The 20619-nt window shown below is 40.2% G+C and overlaps 2 protein-coding genes across 2 annotated transcripts in view; one reads left to right on the top strand and one right to left on the bottom strand.

The window, feature by feature from the left end:
- The first annotated feature begins 122 nt into the window (after window positions 1–122).
- eaf1 (ELL associated factor 1) lies at window positions 123–4081 on the top strand. Its single transcript, XM_080897387.1, has 6 exons — window positions 123–391; window positions 751–845; window positions 1990–2126; window positions 2244–2416; window positions 2658–2879; window positions 3050–4081. The coding sequence occupies exons 1-6, from the start codon at window positions 289–291 to the stop codon at window positions 3097–3099; spliced, it is 780 nt and encodes a 259-aa protein (XP_080753513.1). The 5' UTR covers window positions 123–288; the 3' UTR covers window positions 3100–4081.
- A 568-nt stretch (window positions 4082–4649) lies between these two features.
- Window positions 4650–20619, bottom strand: part of bmper (BMP binding endothelial regulator) — a 37000-nt gene continuing 21030 nt past the window's right edge. Inside the window, exons 7-17 of the mRNA XM_080897380.1 lie at window positions 19697–19779; window positions 18472–18571; window positions 18005–18114; window positions 17782–17916; window positions 17208–17312; window positions 12864–12909; window positions 11967–12136; window positions 11059–11260; window positions 10259–10601; window positions 9613–9743; window positions 4650–9218 (exon numbers count right to left, since the gene is read on the bottom strand). Coding sequence (XP_080753506.1) covers window positions 9037–9218; window positions 9613–9743; window positions 10259–10601; window positions 11059–11260; window positions 11967–12136; window positions 12864–12909; window positions 17208–17312; window positions 17782–17916; window positions 18005–18114; window positions 18472–18571; window positions 19697–19779 — 1607 coding nt within the window. The 3' untranslated portion in view covers window positions 4650–9036. The remainder of the gene's footprint in view (window positions 9219–9612; window positions 9744–10258; window positions 10602–11058; window positions 11261–11966; window positions 12137–12863; window positions 12910–17207; window positions 17313–17781; window positions 17917–18004; window positions 18115–18471; window positions 18572–19696; window positions 19780–20619) is intronic.

Consider the following 20619-nt stretch of genomic DNA (forward strand, 5'->3'; position numbering starts at 1 on the left):
GTTATTATGTAGTGAAATGCGTTGTTTTTTTTTTTTGAAAAATCTTTTGCTTTAATGAAAACAGGTGACGTTGCTAACACAGCCCACTTTCGGCGATATTTGAGAGCCGGACCAAAAGCGGAAAAGGCGTGGCCACGTGATGTTTTGCTAACTGTTAGCCACAGCAAGCTAACTTTGTGTTGTAGTTGGTATCTTATTTTGATCCTGCTCAACTTGCCAGATTGCTCTCGGGTCTTCGTGGGATTTGACCTAAATGCGAGTTTTAGTAACCATTAAACCAACGGAGCCATGAACGGGAGCACGAATCCGCTGCTGGACAAAGAGGAGCATGTTTTGAAGCTCGGAGAAAGCTTTGAGAAGAGGCCAAAGTCTTCCTTTCACACCATCAGATGTAAGTGTGACAGACTGCGCGATGTGTTAAATAAAACTTTGGCACCATACAAAGCGCACTGTTAGATTACTGTTGTGTCAGACTCTCTTTCTCACATGGACGGAGAGGCTGTGTTTTACACAGTCTGTGTATGGGTAATTATATGGAGAAAACAATATAAGTAAGTATTTGTTGCAAATGGTGTGGCAGCATTATACACTGAATTTTATCGTTTTACTCCCCATTCTCAGGTTTTAAATCTGGGTTCGTCGGCTCATAATTTTTCAATATTTGTTTAAGAGACTTAATAAAATGTCCATGTATTTGGAATTACCTACATACAATGTCTGGTTAAATTATCTGTTGCATCTCCTTTTCAGATGACTTCAAACCAGCATCGATTGACACAAGCTGTGAGGGAGAGCTTCAAGTTGGGAAAGGAGATGAAGTTACCATAACACTACCTCATATTCCAGTAAGACTGCATGATGTGCACTTCTTTCTGTAAATTAAGCAAATAATAAAACAATTTCCATTCTTCTAGCATCAAATTCATCGCCCTTAAATACTGACTGAATTGGTACTTCCAGGAAGTGTGGCACTTGCATGTTAGATGAATATCTGTTCACATTCTGTACTGTGCAAAAGTTTATAAATGCCTTTTCATTTCCTTTTGCTTCCAAGCTATGAGACTTTCTTGTAGTTTTTTTTTTAAGTTGGTTTGAGCAATACTTTTCCAGGCTTCGTCAAGGTCTTTTTGATTGTTCTTTTGCTTGTTTTTTGTTTTTTTTAAACACTGGCTGCATTTTTTGCTCCTTTCAGTCCAGTCCTTGTATCTGACCATTTCCAGAGGCAATTTGTTTCTAGCATTGCTAGTATTTTATGCCAGTCAATTTATAACAGATTGCCTGGCATAAAATACCATAACATTTGCACCAACCAGGTGATTCCCAAATAGCTATTAGGTGTATACTTGGCATATCTCAGCATGGTTTGCAGGGAGTCCTTAGACAAATTGGTTGAAAAGTGAACATTTAGAAGATAAAAGAATAAGTGGTAGGCCTAATAAAACCCCAAAAAACTACAATCTCCATCAGATGAACAAAATCTGAAAGTCGTGTCCTTAAGAACAAGTTGTGGAATGACCTGGACCTCAACGTTATTGAAGCAGTGTGAGATTATTTATTACAAAACAAAAGGCAGCCAACATCCAAAAAGAGCTTTGAATGTCCTTCAGGAAGCATGGAGAACTATTCCTGGAGGCCACTTGAAGAAATTACAAGAAAGCTTACTTAAGAGAGTTCCGGCTGTGTTGAGGAATAACAGTGGTCATACCAAATACTGATTTTTTTTTTCAAGCTTGTTTGATTGTACAAAGTCTGTTTTTACCTTAGATACTACATTTGTATTTATGTTTGCACATTTAGAAATCCAGTATCGAGGGTAAAAACAGACTTTGTACAATCAAAGCAATTCAAACTGAAGTCAGCGAGTCAGTCACACCAGGAATAAGCACTGTATAATGATACCTTCTTCCACTGTTTTAATGTAATAGGGTCTGGCAAAATTAGCCAAGACTGTCCATATTTAGTTCTTACATTTTCTTTTTTTTCTTTCAGGGCTCTACCCCTCCCATGACAGTATTCAAAGGAAACAAGCGGCCATACCAGAAGGACTGTGTGCTCATCATTAACCACGACACTGGGGAGTTTGTACTGGAGAAACTGAGCAGCAGCATCCAGGTCAAGAAAACTAGGTGAGATATCAGTGATTACAAAATTAAGGTTATTGAAGTGGGAAGTTCAGGCTGGCTTCTATGTTACTCTTAAATAAATCCAGGTGAAATCACATCTGTTGTGTGTGTGTTTTACAGGGCAGAGGGCAGCAGTAAGATCCAAGCCCGGATTGAGCAGCAGTCGCTTCGGTCCAGCCAGCCCACCTCTCAGTTTAGGGCCCCCACTAAACCCGGGGCTGGGATCAAAACCTCTCCTTCCCCATCTAAGGACAACCCCTCCCCAGAGCCTCAGCTCGATGACATCAAGAGAGGTAAGGAAGGTGATACACGGCCATAGCTCATAATAGAAGAGATGGTTTTCCTGACATAACTATAGTTTATGATTAACATCACAAATAACATATTCTATATTAAACATATGCTACGTGACACACTTAAGTATCACATAGTTCTAAATAAATGTAAGGACATTACAGTTTGTTATAAACAATCTTTCAGTAAATGCTGAATGTCTTTGTGTTAACTGTAGCGATTCTCTGCTGTTCTTAACAGAGCTGCGAGCAGAGGTGGAGGTGATAGAGCAGATGAGCAGCAGCGGCAGCAGCAGCTCCTCCGACTCGGGCAGCGCCTCAGGGAGCGGCGATGACAGCAGCAGCAGCGACGGAGAGCTCGAGACCCCCCGACCCCTCAGCCAGACGTCACCCAGCCGCCACCCCATGGCCAACGGAGGACCTGACCGGCAGCAGGGGAACAACCAGCTCATGAACACACTCCGTGAGTACCTTTGGGTTATACTTAGACTTGGTCAGGTCAAGAGATGGAATTTATACATGCGTGCATTCGTTTTCTGTGCTGCTGCTAATCTTGCTCATTCACTGCCAGTGACTCTGTGCTACCACACTGCATTTTTGGTATTATGGTCATTTATCTTCTGCTCACCACAGGAAATGACCTTCAGCTCAGCGAGTCAGGCAGTGACAGCGATGACGACTGAGCTCTGCTGGTCAGTCTCTCTGTCCACACTCCTCCTCCTTTCTGCCTGGTTGACTTGTTTCTTTGCTGTGATAGCTGACCCCAGCTGTGTAGGTTGGTTTGACTACATATATTTTTTTTTATTTGCTTTAGTATATCCTGAAAGCTGGCCAGCCTGGAACTTAAGAGTGTATTTTTTATTAGATGTATATCTTGTTTTGTATAGCAAAACTGGAGACAAAGAGAAAAATTCTTCAGAGGTTTGGAAGATTATATATTAGAGTGCACATACATATTTTCTGTACTTAGAGCAGCTAGTTTTATTTACTTGTATCATTAATATATTTTTTTTCAGTTTTGTGTATGGTTTGGCAAGCAAGATTTTCTGTAGCTGTGCGATCATCGCTGTAACATTTGTTTTTTGTTTTCATTTTGCTAAGAATACAAAAATAGCAGAATTGCACAGATGATCTGCAAATAGCAACAAAGCAAAGAAAACAAATGCCGCAGGTATTTTGTCATCCACTAAGTTTTTGAGGTCATTGTGGAACATGATGCAGAATCGGTATCAGTTGCTGATGCTAACTTTAGTTTGCTGTTTGCTGGTCTTTTTTTTTTAAGTAGCAACACTACACTCACTAGATGTCACCTTTTAGCAGGTTGAGATTGTGGTTTGCTTATCTACGCTCATGGAAAATTAACAGGGCAACATGCTGCATGTTGTTTTAAAGCTCCAATTAGTTTGTTTTATGTCCACAAGGGGGCAGAAAAGAGTCAACAACGAGCAGAAACTCAGATTGCTGGTATGAATAACATGTAAGTAAGCTATAGAATGTAAGTCTAGTGTTGTAGCTCTCTTTTGAATTCAACTGCCACCCCCCCAAAAATGTCTAACTAATTAGCTGCTCAACTTTCCTCACCAGCTGCGTTTTACTTCCACTGTCTACTCTGTGGTGCCAGACACTAGAGATGGCACGATACCACTTTTTTATGTCCGATACCGATACCGATATCATAAATTTGGATATCTGCCGATACCGATATGAATCCGATATAGTGTTTTTTAATCAACAAAACTGTTTTTTAAAATATCTTGCTGCATTTTGCAAGTCTGCAAGTTCATACTCAAGTTTAAAACAACAACTACACTAAAGCTATTCTGTTATACCTGTGTACAAAAAAAATATTTAATAGTTCAGCAATACTGATCAATCTAATAAACTTAAACCTACACCATCCTCCCTATTCTGGTATTTTAAAGAGTACTTAGCGTAAATATTAAGCAACCTAACTAACAGGGTTCCAACTCCCAGCAACAACAAAAATAAATAAATAAAAAATAGGGAACCACCCCTCACGCGCCACCTCATGATGCTTAATCGACGTAATCAACCTTAATTTGATGCAGTGTGAAAAAAAAATGCACAGAAATCAATTATTTTTCAAGAAATATTAAATAGATTCAACATCTTTCTTCAACAAAATTGCAGACTGCACAGATGGTACCTTCCCAAAGGAAAAAGTACTATAGCTTACTAGGGTATATATATATTAGACTTAATAGTCACTATATACAGTAATTGACTTCTATTCCTTTTACATCAAATTAAAACTTTGGGTGTCAGATAATTATTTATTAAAAGCTAGACATTTTAAATGAGAATAAGAAAGAAAAGTATGTCTTTGTGCCCCCTTTTCCATGTTAATGCCCTATCGGCCCCCCTGGCTAAACTTTGCTAGATCCGCCCCTGCACAGTTACCAGCCGTCAGCTACGTAGAAAAAGATCCTCGAGTAGAAAGTAATATTAAATAAATTCTAACAACAGCTTATCAAGCTTAAACGTTCTGCTGTTGTTCAGCCGCTGGTTTCCTCTTTCTGGTGCAAAGTGGGCCAAAAGCAAACAAGAGACACGGACTCGCGACAGAAAAGCCGATCAGCTGATCATTAAGCAGTTTCACGATTGAAGTAGCAGCCGGAGAGCGAGAGGCAGTCGCTCGTTAAGCTTAACGCAGGAATGCTTTACAAACATTCAGAGATGGACTTACACACTTGCTTTACTTCTCTCGGGGATAACTTTGTCGGAGATGAAATGCCGGGTTGCTAGCGAAGCTCCAAATGCTATCCAGACCACCGACAGGTCCCGCATGCCACAGCCGCTCTATCACGTGATGCATACTGCTCCGACGTGCTAACGTTCTGAGGTGAGTTACGGCGTGTTGCAAGTTTTGTGAGGTGCTTTCCTGATATTTAATGGATCGGATTACATTTTTTATTTTTCTCCGATATCCGATCCAGTAATTTAGGCCAGTATCGGACCGATACCGATACGTAATATCGGATCGGTCCATCTCTACCAGACACACAAGCTTTTATTTTTCTAAGCTTATTTATATGAAACAGTAGTTACAAACGCACGTGTTTGCTTTTTTTTCTGATGGTCAGAGGAAAATGCAGACTTTAATCCTCCAGTCGGTCTGTGAGGCCATAACTGACAAGTTAATCATATTTGAAAGGAGACAGGTGCATCGGGGTTGGCTTCTACAAAATTTCTGTCAAGATTAAAATACTTAAATAAAATCAAAGAACCAAATTAAAGGGGGAAACTAATTTGCCCCAGAAGCATGCAATGTGTTAATCATCACTTTCAAGTTTGTTGTATCAGCTATGTATCATTTGCAAACAGAGAACATTATTTTTTTGCTCCAGTATTTTCATATAAAACCTATACCATTGTACCATTCCACGCCTTAAAGCATGCTAGCTTGGAAAAAATAAGTGAATGTGTCATTTTCTGAAAATGCCAAAGAGTTGAAATGCCCCTCGTCATGTGCAAGATGTACAGGAATGTTCACAGTGTAACGCCTTTTCCATGCATTTACTGCAGCTCTGAAATGTTTCCAGGCATCGCCTGCAGTGGTTGTATGTGACAATGAAAATCTCTCAGTCGGTCAAACCACAAGTTAAGCAGACTTTAACTGGTCAGATCCCTGTTGCACTGTGGTTGTGTGTGCATAGAGCTGGTAATATTAATTTTCTATCATGCTTCCTGCACCCTCTGAACAGGTGCCACCCATTGTATAAACTAAACATAGTGTTTCCAGTAGTTAGAACACAAACAGATCTCTTACTGTGTCCTAAATGTGTGAAAATCACTTAACGACACCAGTGTGTAATTGTACTTTTCATTTTTTTCTGTAGTTTATGTGTAATTGTGATTTGTATCAGTGATTTTCTTCCAATTTCTGCTAGAGACTGTGAAGATCCTGTTTGTGATTATGAATGCAGTATAACAAGCCACAGTGTAGAGAAAACCGAGGAGTTTTATTACAGAATGATTAGACTTAAAGGTCACAGTATTTGTTGTTAAAGAAATTTTGACGAATGCAAAATTTTAGGATGAAACGCCAGATGATTGTCATTTTTGAAACTGGTAACAAGTTTTGGGTCATATTTAAAGGAAATTTCCATCAAAATAATTAAATAGTTACTCTACTCTAAGATTAACATTAGATGTACTTTATTATAATTAGTGTTAAATTTGAGATTGTAAGGGTCTATTTTAATCAATACAGCTGTCTGCAGAGACCCGCTTTATGTGACCCAAAGCGTCTTTTTAGGTCTATTTTCTTCTGTTTAATGCTTGCAACCACAGTAATGTGTGTGGCCCATATACCATACTGTGGTTCAGGACCGAGGCTTTGACATGCTACTTTTTCAAAACCTTTTTGTGTGACTGCATTCATTTGCAGAGGAAGAAACAAGTGTATTCAAATAATCCAGCTGCCCCTTACGTACGCATCACTCTGTACAGACGGCTTAAAACTGAACTTTCATTTACTTAAAAACCACATTTAATATAAGGAACAATTACAGGGATTTTCTGAATCCCATGTACACGCATACAGATGCTGTTAAGCCTCTTCTCAGGACTGTGTGGGAGTGGATGGACCATGCTCCATCGACTCCAGCCACCACACTCACATTTTGCACCTTTTAATGTTGAACAAACTTTGAAACAGCTGACCTCATGTAATTCCCAGCATAGCACTATCCCATATACAACCTCAGCAGTACAAGGCTTGCAAACTGAAAACATCAACAAGGAGTAGAAAACGCGTGTAACTGGCATCCCAGTACGTGCATCATTTATTCAAAAAGATGTGTCAGCTACCAAAAGAGAGTAAATTTGCTCTAGTTTTCTGCTATCCTGTACTCCTGAAATGAGAGATTTTACGAGTGGATGTGCAGCATCAACATTTTGATGTTTGACATTGACTCATAGCTAAGTTCATTTTATGGGCAGTGTTCTAAACTGAAGCTAGTCTTTTCTTTTTAACTCACATAACAAAGCAGACATGATTGTGAGTTATAAGACTGTCATACTGTGCAGTACTAGAAAGAGTTACAGTAGCAGGTGAAATGTAAGTATTTCTTCTTGAACAGGGGGGAAAATTCACTATCTTCCATGTGTCAGTGTTTTGTTTCTCCACCTGGGCCAGACTGCAGTCATTTTTTTTTCTGCTTTTGAACATTGCTTGAAGTGAAAGAGGGTGGCGAATTGTCAAAGCGAGTGAAACCACTGAAACAGGTGGACACACATCTAATCCCCTAAAACCTGTACAACCCTGGAGACTCAGTTTGCTGTTGAATGAACTCTAATGTATTTGGTGCTTTTAGTCCTTATGTTTTATTTTAGAGATGTGTTCATGTGAAATATGTTTGTATAAATTTGAAGTGTATTAAAGCTGTGCAAATGTATTTAAAATAGTTTTACATCTTTTTTTCTTTCAAGATTTGTGTCTTTTATCTTTAGTGGAGATAAATCTAAGGAGCCACAGATAAACATGAAATCAGCTTTACTTCATTTTTTTTTAAACACTGGCTTCTTTTGGGAATTGAACTAGCAGCCGTAATCTCGATTTTTCTCCAGCACTACATAGAGGAAGGACGACAGTCAAAAATGAACTTCGAGAAAAGATTATATTGCTGGTCTTAAATAATTATCGTCAAGTGAAACATATGCTTTCACGAACACCTTCAGTTTACTAACCACTACAACCTGTACACTGAGCATAATACAATACAGTACTTAATCCCTGCGATGGTGCAACAGCTGAGTCACATTTGGGCATTTCTCTTCAAACAGTAACAAAAAATACACAACAAATATATAAATAGCTTTTGTTTCCCTTTAAATCATTTATAACACAATTATATTCATGATTCTGGCTCTTGCTACAACATTTCATTTGACTGATATATAAATTAACATCAACAACAAATAATAGCAATAATATTAATAATTAGAACAATAATTATATAAAAGCTTGTCTGTCTTTCATATAAATCTGGCTAGCTTACAGTATGAAATGATGGAATAGAGATGATAAGTTCAGTTTTGATATGATGAATCCGAGTTTCTCTTTGACTTTGAATCTCACTATTCCAAATGCAGATGCTCTGTTGGTCACTTTAATGTGTTTGCGAGAGAAACTCAGTCGCCATGTTGGCTCTAAGAGGAGTCCGCTGGCCCCAGACTGTTCCCTGAGGGTCCATGGCAACATGCCGTAGTTCCTGTAATTCGTGAGTTGTAAAATCTCCAAATGCCACTTAAGTTGTCGCTTGAGATTTTAGTTTTTATTCTCCAAAACTGTAATTGGTGGCGACTGGTGTAGTAACAGTGTGACAAAGAGGCGAGAGGAAGTCAGAAATCGAACGCTCCGTGATCAGATGATCATCTGAGTTTCCCTTCAGTCCGTCACCATTGTTTGGATCGCTGGCATCTAAGTCACGACAGCGTACTTCCTTGTGAAGTTATGGACCCTGAGTACCTTGTTGCATCTTATCTGTCAACTTGAGACCCTTTAGTGTCTTCCCAAACTCTGCTTTGCTAGTTTGGACCCTTAGTTTTAGTTCAGATGACCCTCCCTTCAGTCCCCTTCCCCCAGCTCATAGGGGTCACCGTCCAGGGCATGCTGTGGGTTTGATGCACCGTCCCTGGAACATCACCAGGTTGGCGGGGCAGTGGCAGCCGGCCACGCACGGCTTACGGCACGGTCCGATCTCATTCCAGTTGTCACAGGTTTTGGTGCAGCCTGGACCACAGGTGTCGTACACTGCATCGTGTTTACACTGGGTGGCTGATGAGAGGAAGAAAAGGTAGAAAGAGGGGAAAAAGTTAGGACTTGATTATGTCAATGTGAGCAGATTCTCAGCAGCTTCTCATTGGAATTAGCTGTTTCTCATGCACTCATACCAAACCCAATGCATACTGTTCATTTTATCAAGGTTGAACGATAATATCATGCAAAAGAGGGAATTTAAGCATACATAAGGTAAATCCTTTTCTACTTCTCTAAAAGGGAGTACTATGAACTGGAATGGCAGCTGCAGTAAGTGTCAGGTTTGCTCAGAAGTGAGCAGAATTTTCTTTAAACAAAAAACAAAAAGCCAAATCTGGTGTCATTAAGACTGGCTCTAATAGTCAAGAGCACCTCTCAGAATGCTCTGCGATTTATGAGTGTTGCCACTCACCCATACAAGCAGCTTCGGGTTTCCAAAGTACGGGCACACCTTCCCTCTCACAGGCTCTGCTGTAGGCGATGAAGGTCTCGCAGTAACAGTTTTTATGGACTGGACACTCACACATGTCCGTCACACACGACCTAAAGAGGGCAGAATTTGGTTTTGTTTAAGATTAAGTTCCCGTAATGAAAAAAGATTTTACCGAAAGCCTCATACAAGTATGGTTATGGTAGGACAGAGAAATGGATACGTGTGACAAGCTACAGTGTTTGTGGGTGGGGGCGATCGTGGCTCAAGAGTTGGGAGTTCGCCTTGTAATCGGAAGGTTGCCGGTTCGAGCCCCGGCTTGGACAGTCTCGGTCGTTGTGTCCTTGGGCAAGACACCTCACCCGTTGCCTACTGGTGGTGGTCAGAGGGCCCGGTGGCGCCAGTGTCCGGCAGCCTCGCCTCTGTCAGTGCGCCCCAGGGTGGCTGTGGCTACAATGTAGCTTGCCATCACCAGTGTGTGAATGTGTGCGTGAATGGGTGGATGACTGGATATGTAAAGCGCTTTGGGGTCCTTAGGGACTAGTAAAGCGCTATATAAATACAGGCCATTTACCATTTACCATTTGGCACTTTAACAATTAAGTTGTCACTTGAGATTTCTCCTCACCTGTAAAAAGACCCGAAGTCCACCACACTGTGGCACTTACTAAAAAGCCACGATTTTATCTTCTGGCACTCCCGGTGAGCCCTGAACTTGACTTTAACGCTGCCGGGGCACAGGAATGAAGTCGGCCTGCGAGGCGGGTGATGTTTGGTGCAAACCTCATTTCCCTCGACCCTCCATGACTCTGCGAACTCGTCCACGTCAAACTTGAACTGCCCGTCACCGCCTATGGTATCGTCACGCTTGTGGCCATTGTAGTTGCCGCAAAGGCCGCAGAGGCGCCCACGCAGATGAGGAGCAGCTACAACCTCCACAAAACTGTCACCATCCCATGTGATCTCCAGACCTGCAGAAAAAGGTGGAGGTTAGAAACAAAATCTTTATTATTTGTAACCATCTCTTGTAAAAGAATGATTTCAAATTATCAACTAATTTTTCAGATATGTGGTTTTCATCTGCAAAGTTTGTGCTGTTATTCTTAAAGCTGCTTTAATTTTGGACAAAAAATTCATAATAACCTTTCTGCATATTTTATTTGGGTGGCATGAGAGGGCAGAAGACTCCTGCGCTTCTGCTGATGCTTAACAGAAGGCCACACACAGGTACAGTCAGACCAAATCAGGTGAAAGGTCCACACAGAATGTTAAATAGACGATCATACATGGAAAACCAGGCTCCACTCACTGAGCCATGCCATATTTTATCAAGAACTCTCCAATGATTAATTCACCTTCAGCTGAGACCACAAATAGAGGTCAATATTTGCTGATTTAAAAACTTGGATCAGAAAGACGTATACTGACCTGCAATGGTGGTGAGTTTGAGCAGGTATCCATCCAGGTCTACATGCACCCCAGGACCATGGTAGGGCAGGGCGATGCGAGTACCATTCTTCCGTACCGTTAAGTGCTGGTGCAGGCTGAGGATCAAACTACCCAGCTTCACCTCGACAGACTGAGTCCAGGAGAAGGAGCGAGTCCTCCGGGCGTGATTCTTCACCAACACCTGAAATCAAAGTAATGAGATTAAAAGCCAATAAAACAGGACAACTCAGGATCTATTGAGGTCTCAGAGGTCCTGATGTCTTTATAAATTTCAGCTGCTTTTGGTTTCTAATGTGTGAAAAAAGTCAGCAGAGAGGTCAGCAGAGATGAGCAGTTTCCCAATTTTTTCATCCCATTCTGAGTACACATTTTATCAAATCCTAGTGTATTCTAAATTCCATCAATAACATACTATAATACAGCTTAACCCGGCCTAACTTTCAGGTATTTCACTCCTTTTGAAAATTATATTTGACCAGTGATGGTGAAAGAAAACCATCAAGTTCCATCATTGTACTGTAACATTTTGACTGTATTTATTTTTTTTGTTGTAAGTTGGTAAGATAAATGAATAATTGAATAATAGGACATCCAGCATGCACATCAATATAACAAATATAAAATAAAGATTAATACGCTCTGTAATAAGGCTTGCGGCCTGAGAAGTACAGCATGCTTATGATATAAGATGGGGAAATATGGTTTGTTTTCCTCCAGCATTACCATGAAATTGCACACTACTTAAAATTACCAACCCAATATCTAAATTTACTTACAATATAATTATTTATTTGTTTCCTGTATATACACTCAAATTCCATTTAATTACAGAGGAAGTATGCCCTCAGTTGTGGGCTATATTATGAAGTGATACCCTTCCATTTTACCGTGAAGCTCGAGTCTGGGCTGTTGAGGTTGATGTTATTCCCAGGCCCTCCAGAGGGAATGCTACCACAATCACGAGTCAGAACATACTGACAAGTTCCCTGAAAGTTAAAGGTCCTGCCGTCAAAGGTGTTGTAGTGAGGGTCGCCAAAGACTGTACACACGCCTGGCTCTGAAGTAGGACAAAGAAAAAGAAAGCTCTTGATATGTTTAACCAAAAATATAGAAAGAAGTCAAAGAAAGCAAATGCCTTTTTTAACCTCAGTGACCTAAAACATGAACTTTGGAACAGCAGTAGGTCCCTGGACAGCAAGAGGCAACCCAAAGTTAAGCACTTTATAAAAAAGGATACATGTTGAAATCTGACAGCTAACAGCAGAAAAATTATTTACGATAAATGCTGAAATATGTGGCACTAATGTGACTCACTGTGGTAATACATCTGCCTGACCAGCTAAATCTAAACTCTATATTATACACAAGTGGGGTTTATGGAGTATTTGTAGTCCTGAAATAGAACATTTTGGGGGATTTTTTTGCTGCAGTTTGAAGCCAAAAGCTAAAGTAAAACGACCCAAAGGGTAAACCACAGTCTGGACTGAAGTTCACGGGGAATACTCAAGTGAACTGCAGAGGCCAGGATGAGATTTTATTTTTTATTGCTCATAAAAAGAACAATTCATAGGTTCTGAAGTATAATTAGCTTTCTAAACATTCAGTATCAATAACTCTGATTCTTGTGCAGCCACAAACAAAATATATATATATAAATATATTTGAGATATTTTAAGACTTTGATGGGCTCAAATTAAAGGGCTTCCCTAGATATATAGATTAGAAGACACTGCAGTGAGAATCCCACAAATCACTGTGTGGAGGGTGGAGAAGGACTTACTCACTTTCAGTGCAAACTGGGCAGCAGCCAGTTCTGTTCAGGATTTTATTCTGCAAGAGAACAGACACAGAAACACTGGATTAGATAACTGACAGAGGAATTAAGGGAAGATGACAAGAAGCCTGAATGTGGCAAGGAAACTTGTTTTGACAGAATGTGGAGCAGTGTCACGAGCAAAGCATAGACACATGGAATAAAAACCTAAAAGAAAATTACAATAAGAAAAAACTGTTATGCTTCTGACTAGCTTTGCAGTTTACAAATTTCAACCGAACTGTACACGAATCAGAATGTCCAGGAAAAAAGTTTCTCTTTTGATAAATATTTCTAAAAACCATTAACTTTTTTGCCCTTGTTAAACTTTCTTCTACTGATCACAGATCACTAAGTCAGATTATTCCTAGTTTTCTGTATTTGGGAGCAAAAGAAGATCAGAGTTTTGTAAATGCAAGAAAACTAACAAAGTAGGCCTAAAGTAAAAATAAATAAAAACAGTAAAATAAAACAGAATCTGAATCAGAATACTTTATTAATCCCGAAGGAAATTGTAGGTTACAGCAGGCAGGATGCTAATGGTGCACGCGCAAAGGAACCTTCTGACCAAACTTTACATAAACATCACATTGGGAAGAAAAATAGTAGTTGGAGTTGATTCCTGATGGACCCCTGTTATTGAACGTAGGTCTGCCACATAAAATACAGTATTATAATGTATGACTTAGAATATGATGACTATTACTAATAATCTCTCATAATATTTTAACTTGTTCTTTTTCCTCTAATTTAAAGTCTTGTTTCCACACAGTTGAGAACCAAGTACTGGTGGTCAAACGATATATATTTCCCATTTTTGTTGGTAGAGATTATCAACAGTTCTAATTTTGTGCTGTCATTCAAGCAGAGGTAACAGAAGTTACATGAAAGATGGCGATACAGGAAAAGTTCACGTTTTGACAAGTTCACAGCAACACCAGGAAGGTTTCAGAGACACACATACTCCAACTTCAACTGCTGAACTTTGTCTGTGTAACAGGACCCTCTGTGTGTGTGTGTGTGTGTGTGTGTGTGTGTGTGTGTGTGTGTGTGTGTGTGTGTGTGTGTGTGTGTGTGTGTGTCCGCTGTATGTTTCAACTTCCATCAAAAGTGCAGATCAGAGGGCTCTTTCACACACCTAGTTTTTTTGCCTCAGGGAAGCCCTTTTTTTCACACGCACGCACGCACACGCGCGCGCGCGCACACACACACACACACACACACACATGTAATTCTATCTTTGTGAGGACCTTCGCTGATACAATGCCTTCCTTGCCCCTTAAAACTACCTTAACCAGCCTAACTAAATGTTTTAACCCCAGCCCCTACCCCTGTTAACCACCCTTTGAGTCTAGACTAACCAAATGACTCCTCTCCCAAGGTCTAAAACTGGAACCAGTCCTCACAAATAGACATATAAACGTATACGCAGTCTTTTCCCCCTGTCTTCCAGACATACACAAACACACACACACACACACACACACACACACACACACACACACACACACCACTCATCTGTCATCTCATAAAGAAGTTCTCTGTACCCTCAATGCAGACTCCAGAGTCCTAACCTCGGCACAAAGGGCACTCTCTCTCTTTGAAGAGGGCTGCCTTTTGACAGACTGATGACACAAACAAGGACACGCACACACACACTCATTCAGGCACACACAGTGTCAGAGATTGGTTTTCAGGGGCCTAAATATAGGGAACCTCTTCTTTGCTGTCACTCAAATGCCACACAGACAAAAGGCTGTTCGGAGACACACTGTCTCCAAATGGGACCCACACGCTCTGCCGACCTGCTGCTGACCGCAGGATGATGGCATGGGAAAGAGTATGCGTGAGGTATGTGTGTGTGTTTTGAAGGTAATGTGGACTGTAATGACCTCTGTGAGAGTGATAAGCCACACTAGATTACATTTACTAATATCTTTTCATATCAAGAATAGTGCAAATGTCAGATTTTTCATTGTTATTAAACTGTGGGACAGATTGTTTAAAACACCTGCCTACAAATCAAACCTGACTTTGTATTTTCATAAGAGAAACATTTTCATAAGAGAAACATTGCAACAATTTTATTGCAATCAGAATTTAATAAATTCACAAATTATGCTTAATATCAACATATTTTTACAAGAAATTATGTTTACTTTATGTAAAGAGCAGAAAAGTCAACCCAGGGGGTTAGCGGTAACCTCTCCACTGGTCCTGAAGTGTCCGATTTCACTCACTGATATCAACCTCACAATGCAGCACACACGTGTTATCCGATATCGTGCTATATATTCCCCACTGAAAATCTGTTTACATCCTTTTGCATTCCTTTACATACAACTACATGCATCTGGGTAACTTTTTCCTGTGTCACTTCTTTCATGTTGTTTTTTCTTATACAGCTCTCAAAAAGTGATGTCACATACTGTCTCAATGTTGTGTCAATGCTCTAAAAAGTGCATTAATATGTTAAGAATAGAGACTTTAACTGTATATAAAAGACAGCCACTGTGAAATCACTTACTAGTTAGGAAAGTGCCGGATTTAACCCATTAAAACCGACTGGAGCATCTGTGCTCCCATAGGTTTTAGGTTAAACTTTTACGTCAAACTACCATAACTCTTACACCATTTGTGCAACCACAAAATTTCAGTGGTTTCTGAAAGCAGAAACTGTTATTTTCAGTGATATAAAGGTCATTACAGTAATCCCAAGCAAGGCCCACATTCAGTACTTAGCAAATAACACAGAAAACAGGAAAAAGAAAAAAAACCCCAAAAAAGAACCCCAAAAGATCAAAAGAAAACAGATAAAAAGTTCTGTTTTCTGTTGAGCTCTTTCTCCCCTCACTCTCTCTTCTCTCAACCAACCTTTGTCTTTGCAGGGCAGTACTTGAGAAAATCGCCGAGTCTGTGCTTTCAGGAAGTTTTGGAATTCTTTCAATTGAGCATGAGGTTAAGGAGTTACGGGAGTTACAGATGTTTTTAAAAAAAAAAAAAAACGCTGTAAAACACCTGTCTGACGCCAGCGATGGAAACAGAAATACAATACACATTCATATGGCAGCAACTTGCCAATCTCCCTCTGTGGTTTCCTTTTTTTCTCCTTTTTTGATGAGTATGTCATCAAAACATCTACATTATTTTGCAATCAGTAAGACTAGAAACTTGTGACTGAGACCATAGAGGAATCACAAAAGTGTTTACTAGGATCACAGATCAAGGAAGCAGGAGGGTCATTTTCTTACAAACATTTCAACAATCTGGCTTTTTTTTTTAGCAACCAGAAAAGTCGCCCCCTGCAGGCCACTAAAAAGAATGGCTGCTGCATTCACTGCACTTTTTCAACATTGAAGCTACAGTCCTTAAAAAACTATTTGCCCTCTTCCACATTTAAAGTGACTTATAAAACTGCTTTTTCTCTGGAGACAAAACTGAATGTGGACCACCAACGGCACTGTGCCTGTTCTGACCGCAAACAACAGGTGAGGGCTCGTTGTAACCACTGGAAGCGTGTGAACTTAGACCAACATTGACACCGGCTTTGACTGCGTGACAGCCACCGGCATGCCAGGAATCCACTCCATCACGAAACGCACGACAGATAACCTCAAAGCGACCTCTGCAACAGGTGAACGCACCATAGACCCTTCTCTTGCCAGAAGTTCCCCGAGTTCCCAGCTAATGCCACATTTCAGCTGTGTTACAGTGCACTAATTGAGATCTCTTTATGCAACAGGCTGTGTTACTCTTTGATATACCCTTATAGTTATTTTGCTTATTTCTTGCATATGTCATGTAAAAAAGAGGATACATTTTTACATGACATGTTCAATGTTTTGATTCAAGCTGATACTCTACACCTGCATTTTGAGGTGAACCTGTTGAAATTGAGAGTCGGTTATGGCAGCACTGCCGATAAATCTTGACAGTATTGTCATTTTGAGGCGTTACGCATGTGAAATGAGAATCACGAAATTAGTCATGGGCTGTAAAGTATGAGTGTGAGACAGGTCAGATGGAGAAAAGGAAAGCAGATAAAGTGGAGTGACAAAGACAGGGTTGTTGTAGGTTAAACCACCAGGGGTATGAGGTATTTTTGTTTGTGCCACCAAATCTCCACCCACCCCATCACCTTTGGATGACTGACTGCTCCCAGCCTTCACTAGAGATTGCAGTGTTTTTTGCAAACATTATAGTCCAAGAAATTAAAAAGACAAATACACAGTCGAAAAGCAGCTAGGGTAACATAACAGCACATAACACACCGCTATAAATAAATGTAATCCATTGATCAACTGGTGTCACTCACCGAGGGGCAGCTGGTGATTGGTACACACTGTTTGGGCTGACACTCAATGCTGCCTTTAACGCAAGTACAGAGAGTACAGTTAACTGATGACCACATGTCTCCTTCCTGCAAAGGAAAAAAGACACAATAGGGTTAGAACAACATCCATCAAGACGTAAAGGCACTTATCATTCCAACAATACCCAAGAATACAGCTACGTATTATCTATACGTTCATCCTTTGCTGTTGTAGTCTTTCTGATCACTCAGAGTGCTTTAAGCCACTACTTTACCAATTCTTGCACATGGAACTTTAGTCACATTTTAGCTACCATGCATTCACACCTACAGCCTCTATAGAATCACCAATGTATCTAACGTGCATGTCTTCAGAGCTGTGAGAAGTCTGAGTCTGAGGGTCACACAGGAAACATGCTCCACACAGAAAGGTCTCAGCCACCAAAAAGATTTTAACAAGGAGGCAACAGAGCTAACCGTTACCATCATCCCACTCCATAATCCACCCACCCATCCATCCATCCATCCATCCATCCATCCATCCATCCATCCATCCATTCATCCATCCTGCTCTTACCCTGTAGATCTTGTTCCGGACTCTGCAGTACTTCACCTCCTCCACCTTTACATAGGACAGACACTCCTCACAGCAGTGGCTGCCTTGGCAAGTTCCCTGCCGCGAGCAGCGTTTCTTGCACACTACAGTGGAATTCTAGAAAGATTATTTGAATTAGGATTTTTTAAATTTACTAACTGACCATTGCTTTGTTTAATGAAGCCTTTGCTATTCAGCCTGATACCTGGCAGGTGCAGGTGGTACAGTTGTCGTGTATAAAGGAGGTGCCATTGTCATAGACCTGACTGTAGAACAGACAGCTTCCCAAAGAGAGATCGAACACCTTCCTCTGACCTGGAGGAAAGACAGAGTCATGTAGAGAAAAATGGGGATTAAAAACGGAATTGATTTGGTTGTATCTAAATAAAATTCTGACTGCTTCAGACATCCATGAGTGCAAAACAAAAAAATTCCCCTGCAAGATATGACTAAAGTTATGAAATTAAAATTAATGGAGGCTGAGGATAAAAAAGATATTTAGGGTTATTAGGAGCAGCATTAACCCCTTCTCTAAGGAGATTACATGTTTCATTGCCTATCTATGCTTCTGGCCACAGCTGTGTAATGTCTACCACCTCATTTTAACAGGAGTTATGTTTTGTGGTGTTGCCCATCATTATGATCCCCATCATTGAATTTCCCAGTCTTTACCGACACATCTGGGACAACACTGTCCAGGCGGGGTGTGGGTGAGCTGAGAGGGGCAAGAAAGGATGGGACACACCTCCCTCGTGCAGAGAGTTCGGCCTCCCTGAAACAAAAACAGAATAACAGCAGCAGAATTAACCTTTGAATGAAACTTTCCTAGGAAGGTGATTTGTTTAATTTTGTTGTCAATCTTTCAGTCTTTCATGCATCAGCAGAAAAGGGGGTGTGTGGTTGAATGTGTGACTTCATATTACCTTTGCAAACTACGGTACTCACATCTGACTTGTGAAATACGCTTAGATATTTGGTACAAAGCCTTCATCAGTGTAAAGTCTGGATATTTTGGTTCAGTTTTATTAGCACAAGAGCCGAGTTAGTACACAGCTAATGTTTGAACGTAGTTACCCGCAGAATCAATAACTGGTTTTCTGTCCCTGAATTCTTTTCACAGAGGCCAATAACAATTAGACAACAACAACAACAAATAGATAACTGTCTTTAGCCCCCATAAAATAAGACTTCATACACCGCCATATTTCTCTACTTGATGGCTACAAAAGTACATTTTAAAACCCAGAAAATCCATCCATCTTCTTCCTGCTGTGACAAAACAAATTTCCCACATGTGGGACTAATAAAGGTTATCTTATCTTATCTTATCTTATCTTATCTTATCTTATTTGTCCAGTTCAGTGTCACAGGTGGTCTGGAGGCTAACCCAGAGTGTGACAGGATATCACAGGACAAAGTAAATTCAGTGTAGTTATATTTATGTTGACAATTGGTTATTCATATTATTTTTTTAATTAAGACAAAACAGAAAATTTAACAGAACAATTAGTAACAGCATGCTGATTTCTATTTGGGAAACACCTCTGTATGTGTGTACATGTGTTAAAAGCTTACAGGTTCTCAAACTAGGTGTCAGCACATTAATGCTTTAATGTGTTTATGGACAAACCTGTAGGGTTTGTTTATCTAAGGTGTGTGTGTGTGTGTGTGTGTGTGTGTGTGTGTGTGTGTGTGTGTGTGTGTGTGTGTGTGTGTGTGTAAGAGAGAGAGAGAGAGTGAGAGAGAGCAAAGAAGTTATGGGGGAAAAACCAAGGAAAGGGATGTTGTTCCAACCAAAAATTTGTGACTCCCAGGAGAGTCCAACACTAACCAACTGGTGGGACAGAGCCCCTGCTTTGCTCAGAGGGGGGTGTAAGTAGAGGGTATGTGTACTCACAGTGCAGGTACACTTGATGCAAGGTTTCCCTTCTGGACTGAACTCCTGATTCTCTTTATATAGACGACCCTCAAAGATACAACCTGCAGGGAAATACGTTATACCAAACAAATTATTTTTTAATCCACTCATGTTCACACAAATCTTTTGCCTCTTCACCTGAAGCTTTTATTACTGCACTTTTAAAGTGATTTAAATATAGACAACAGCCACAGACACAGACCCTTCTACCAGCAGAAGAAATACACATTAAGTCAGAATTCAAAAAACTGCAGTGCAAGTATGTTGACTGTTTGCGCACATTGGCAAGTCCAAAAATGTTACTCCCAATTTCAACATAAGTGGAATTTGTCATATCTCATAAATAAATAAAAACTCTATTATGAAATAAGATAAAAGATCCTGTTTCATCAACTCTAATCTTTTTCTCTCCCATTCTTCAGGTCAAATAAAATGTAGTTCAAAATCACAACAAACTGCATGAGGTTCCTCTTCTTTTTTGACCAGAGAGCTAAGAGAAATTCATAACTATTGTTTAAATTTTCCTCATCAACTACAGGAAGCTTTGGGCTTAATGCTAGTTAATACATTTCCAGAAAGAGAAAGAAAAAGAGACAAAGAGATATGACATAAATGTAGCGCCCCTGGCTTCGACCTTCTGAAATTGCTGAGCACATCCTGAATTTGTTTTACTTTATCTTAACTATTAAGCTTGTTATCAGTTCCTGTTTAATATCTATAAATATTTCATTTCTGGGTTTCCTTTCAGCCAAACGGCCGCCTCTCCCTGAGCCGGGTTCTGCCGGAGGTTTCTTCCTGTTAAACAGGAGTTTTTCCTTTCCACTGTCACCAAAGTGCTTGTTCATAGGGGATCATATGATTGTTGGGTTTATCTCTGTATGTATTATTGTGGGGTCTACCTT

The sequence above is a fragment of the Rhamphochromis sp. 'chilingali' genome (genome assembly GCF_963969265.1).
Source record: "Rhamphochromis sp. 'chilingali' genome assembly, chromosome: 11".
Taxonomy (NCBI): Eukaryota; Metazoa; Chordata; class Actinopteri; order Cichliformes; family Cichlidae; genus Rhamphochromis; species Rhamphochromis sp. 'chilingali'.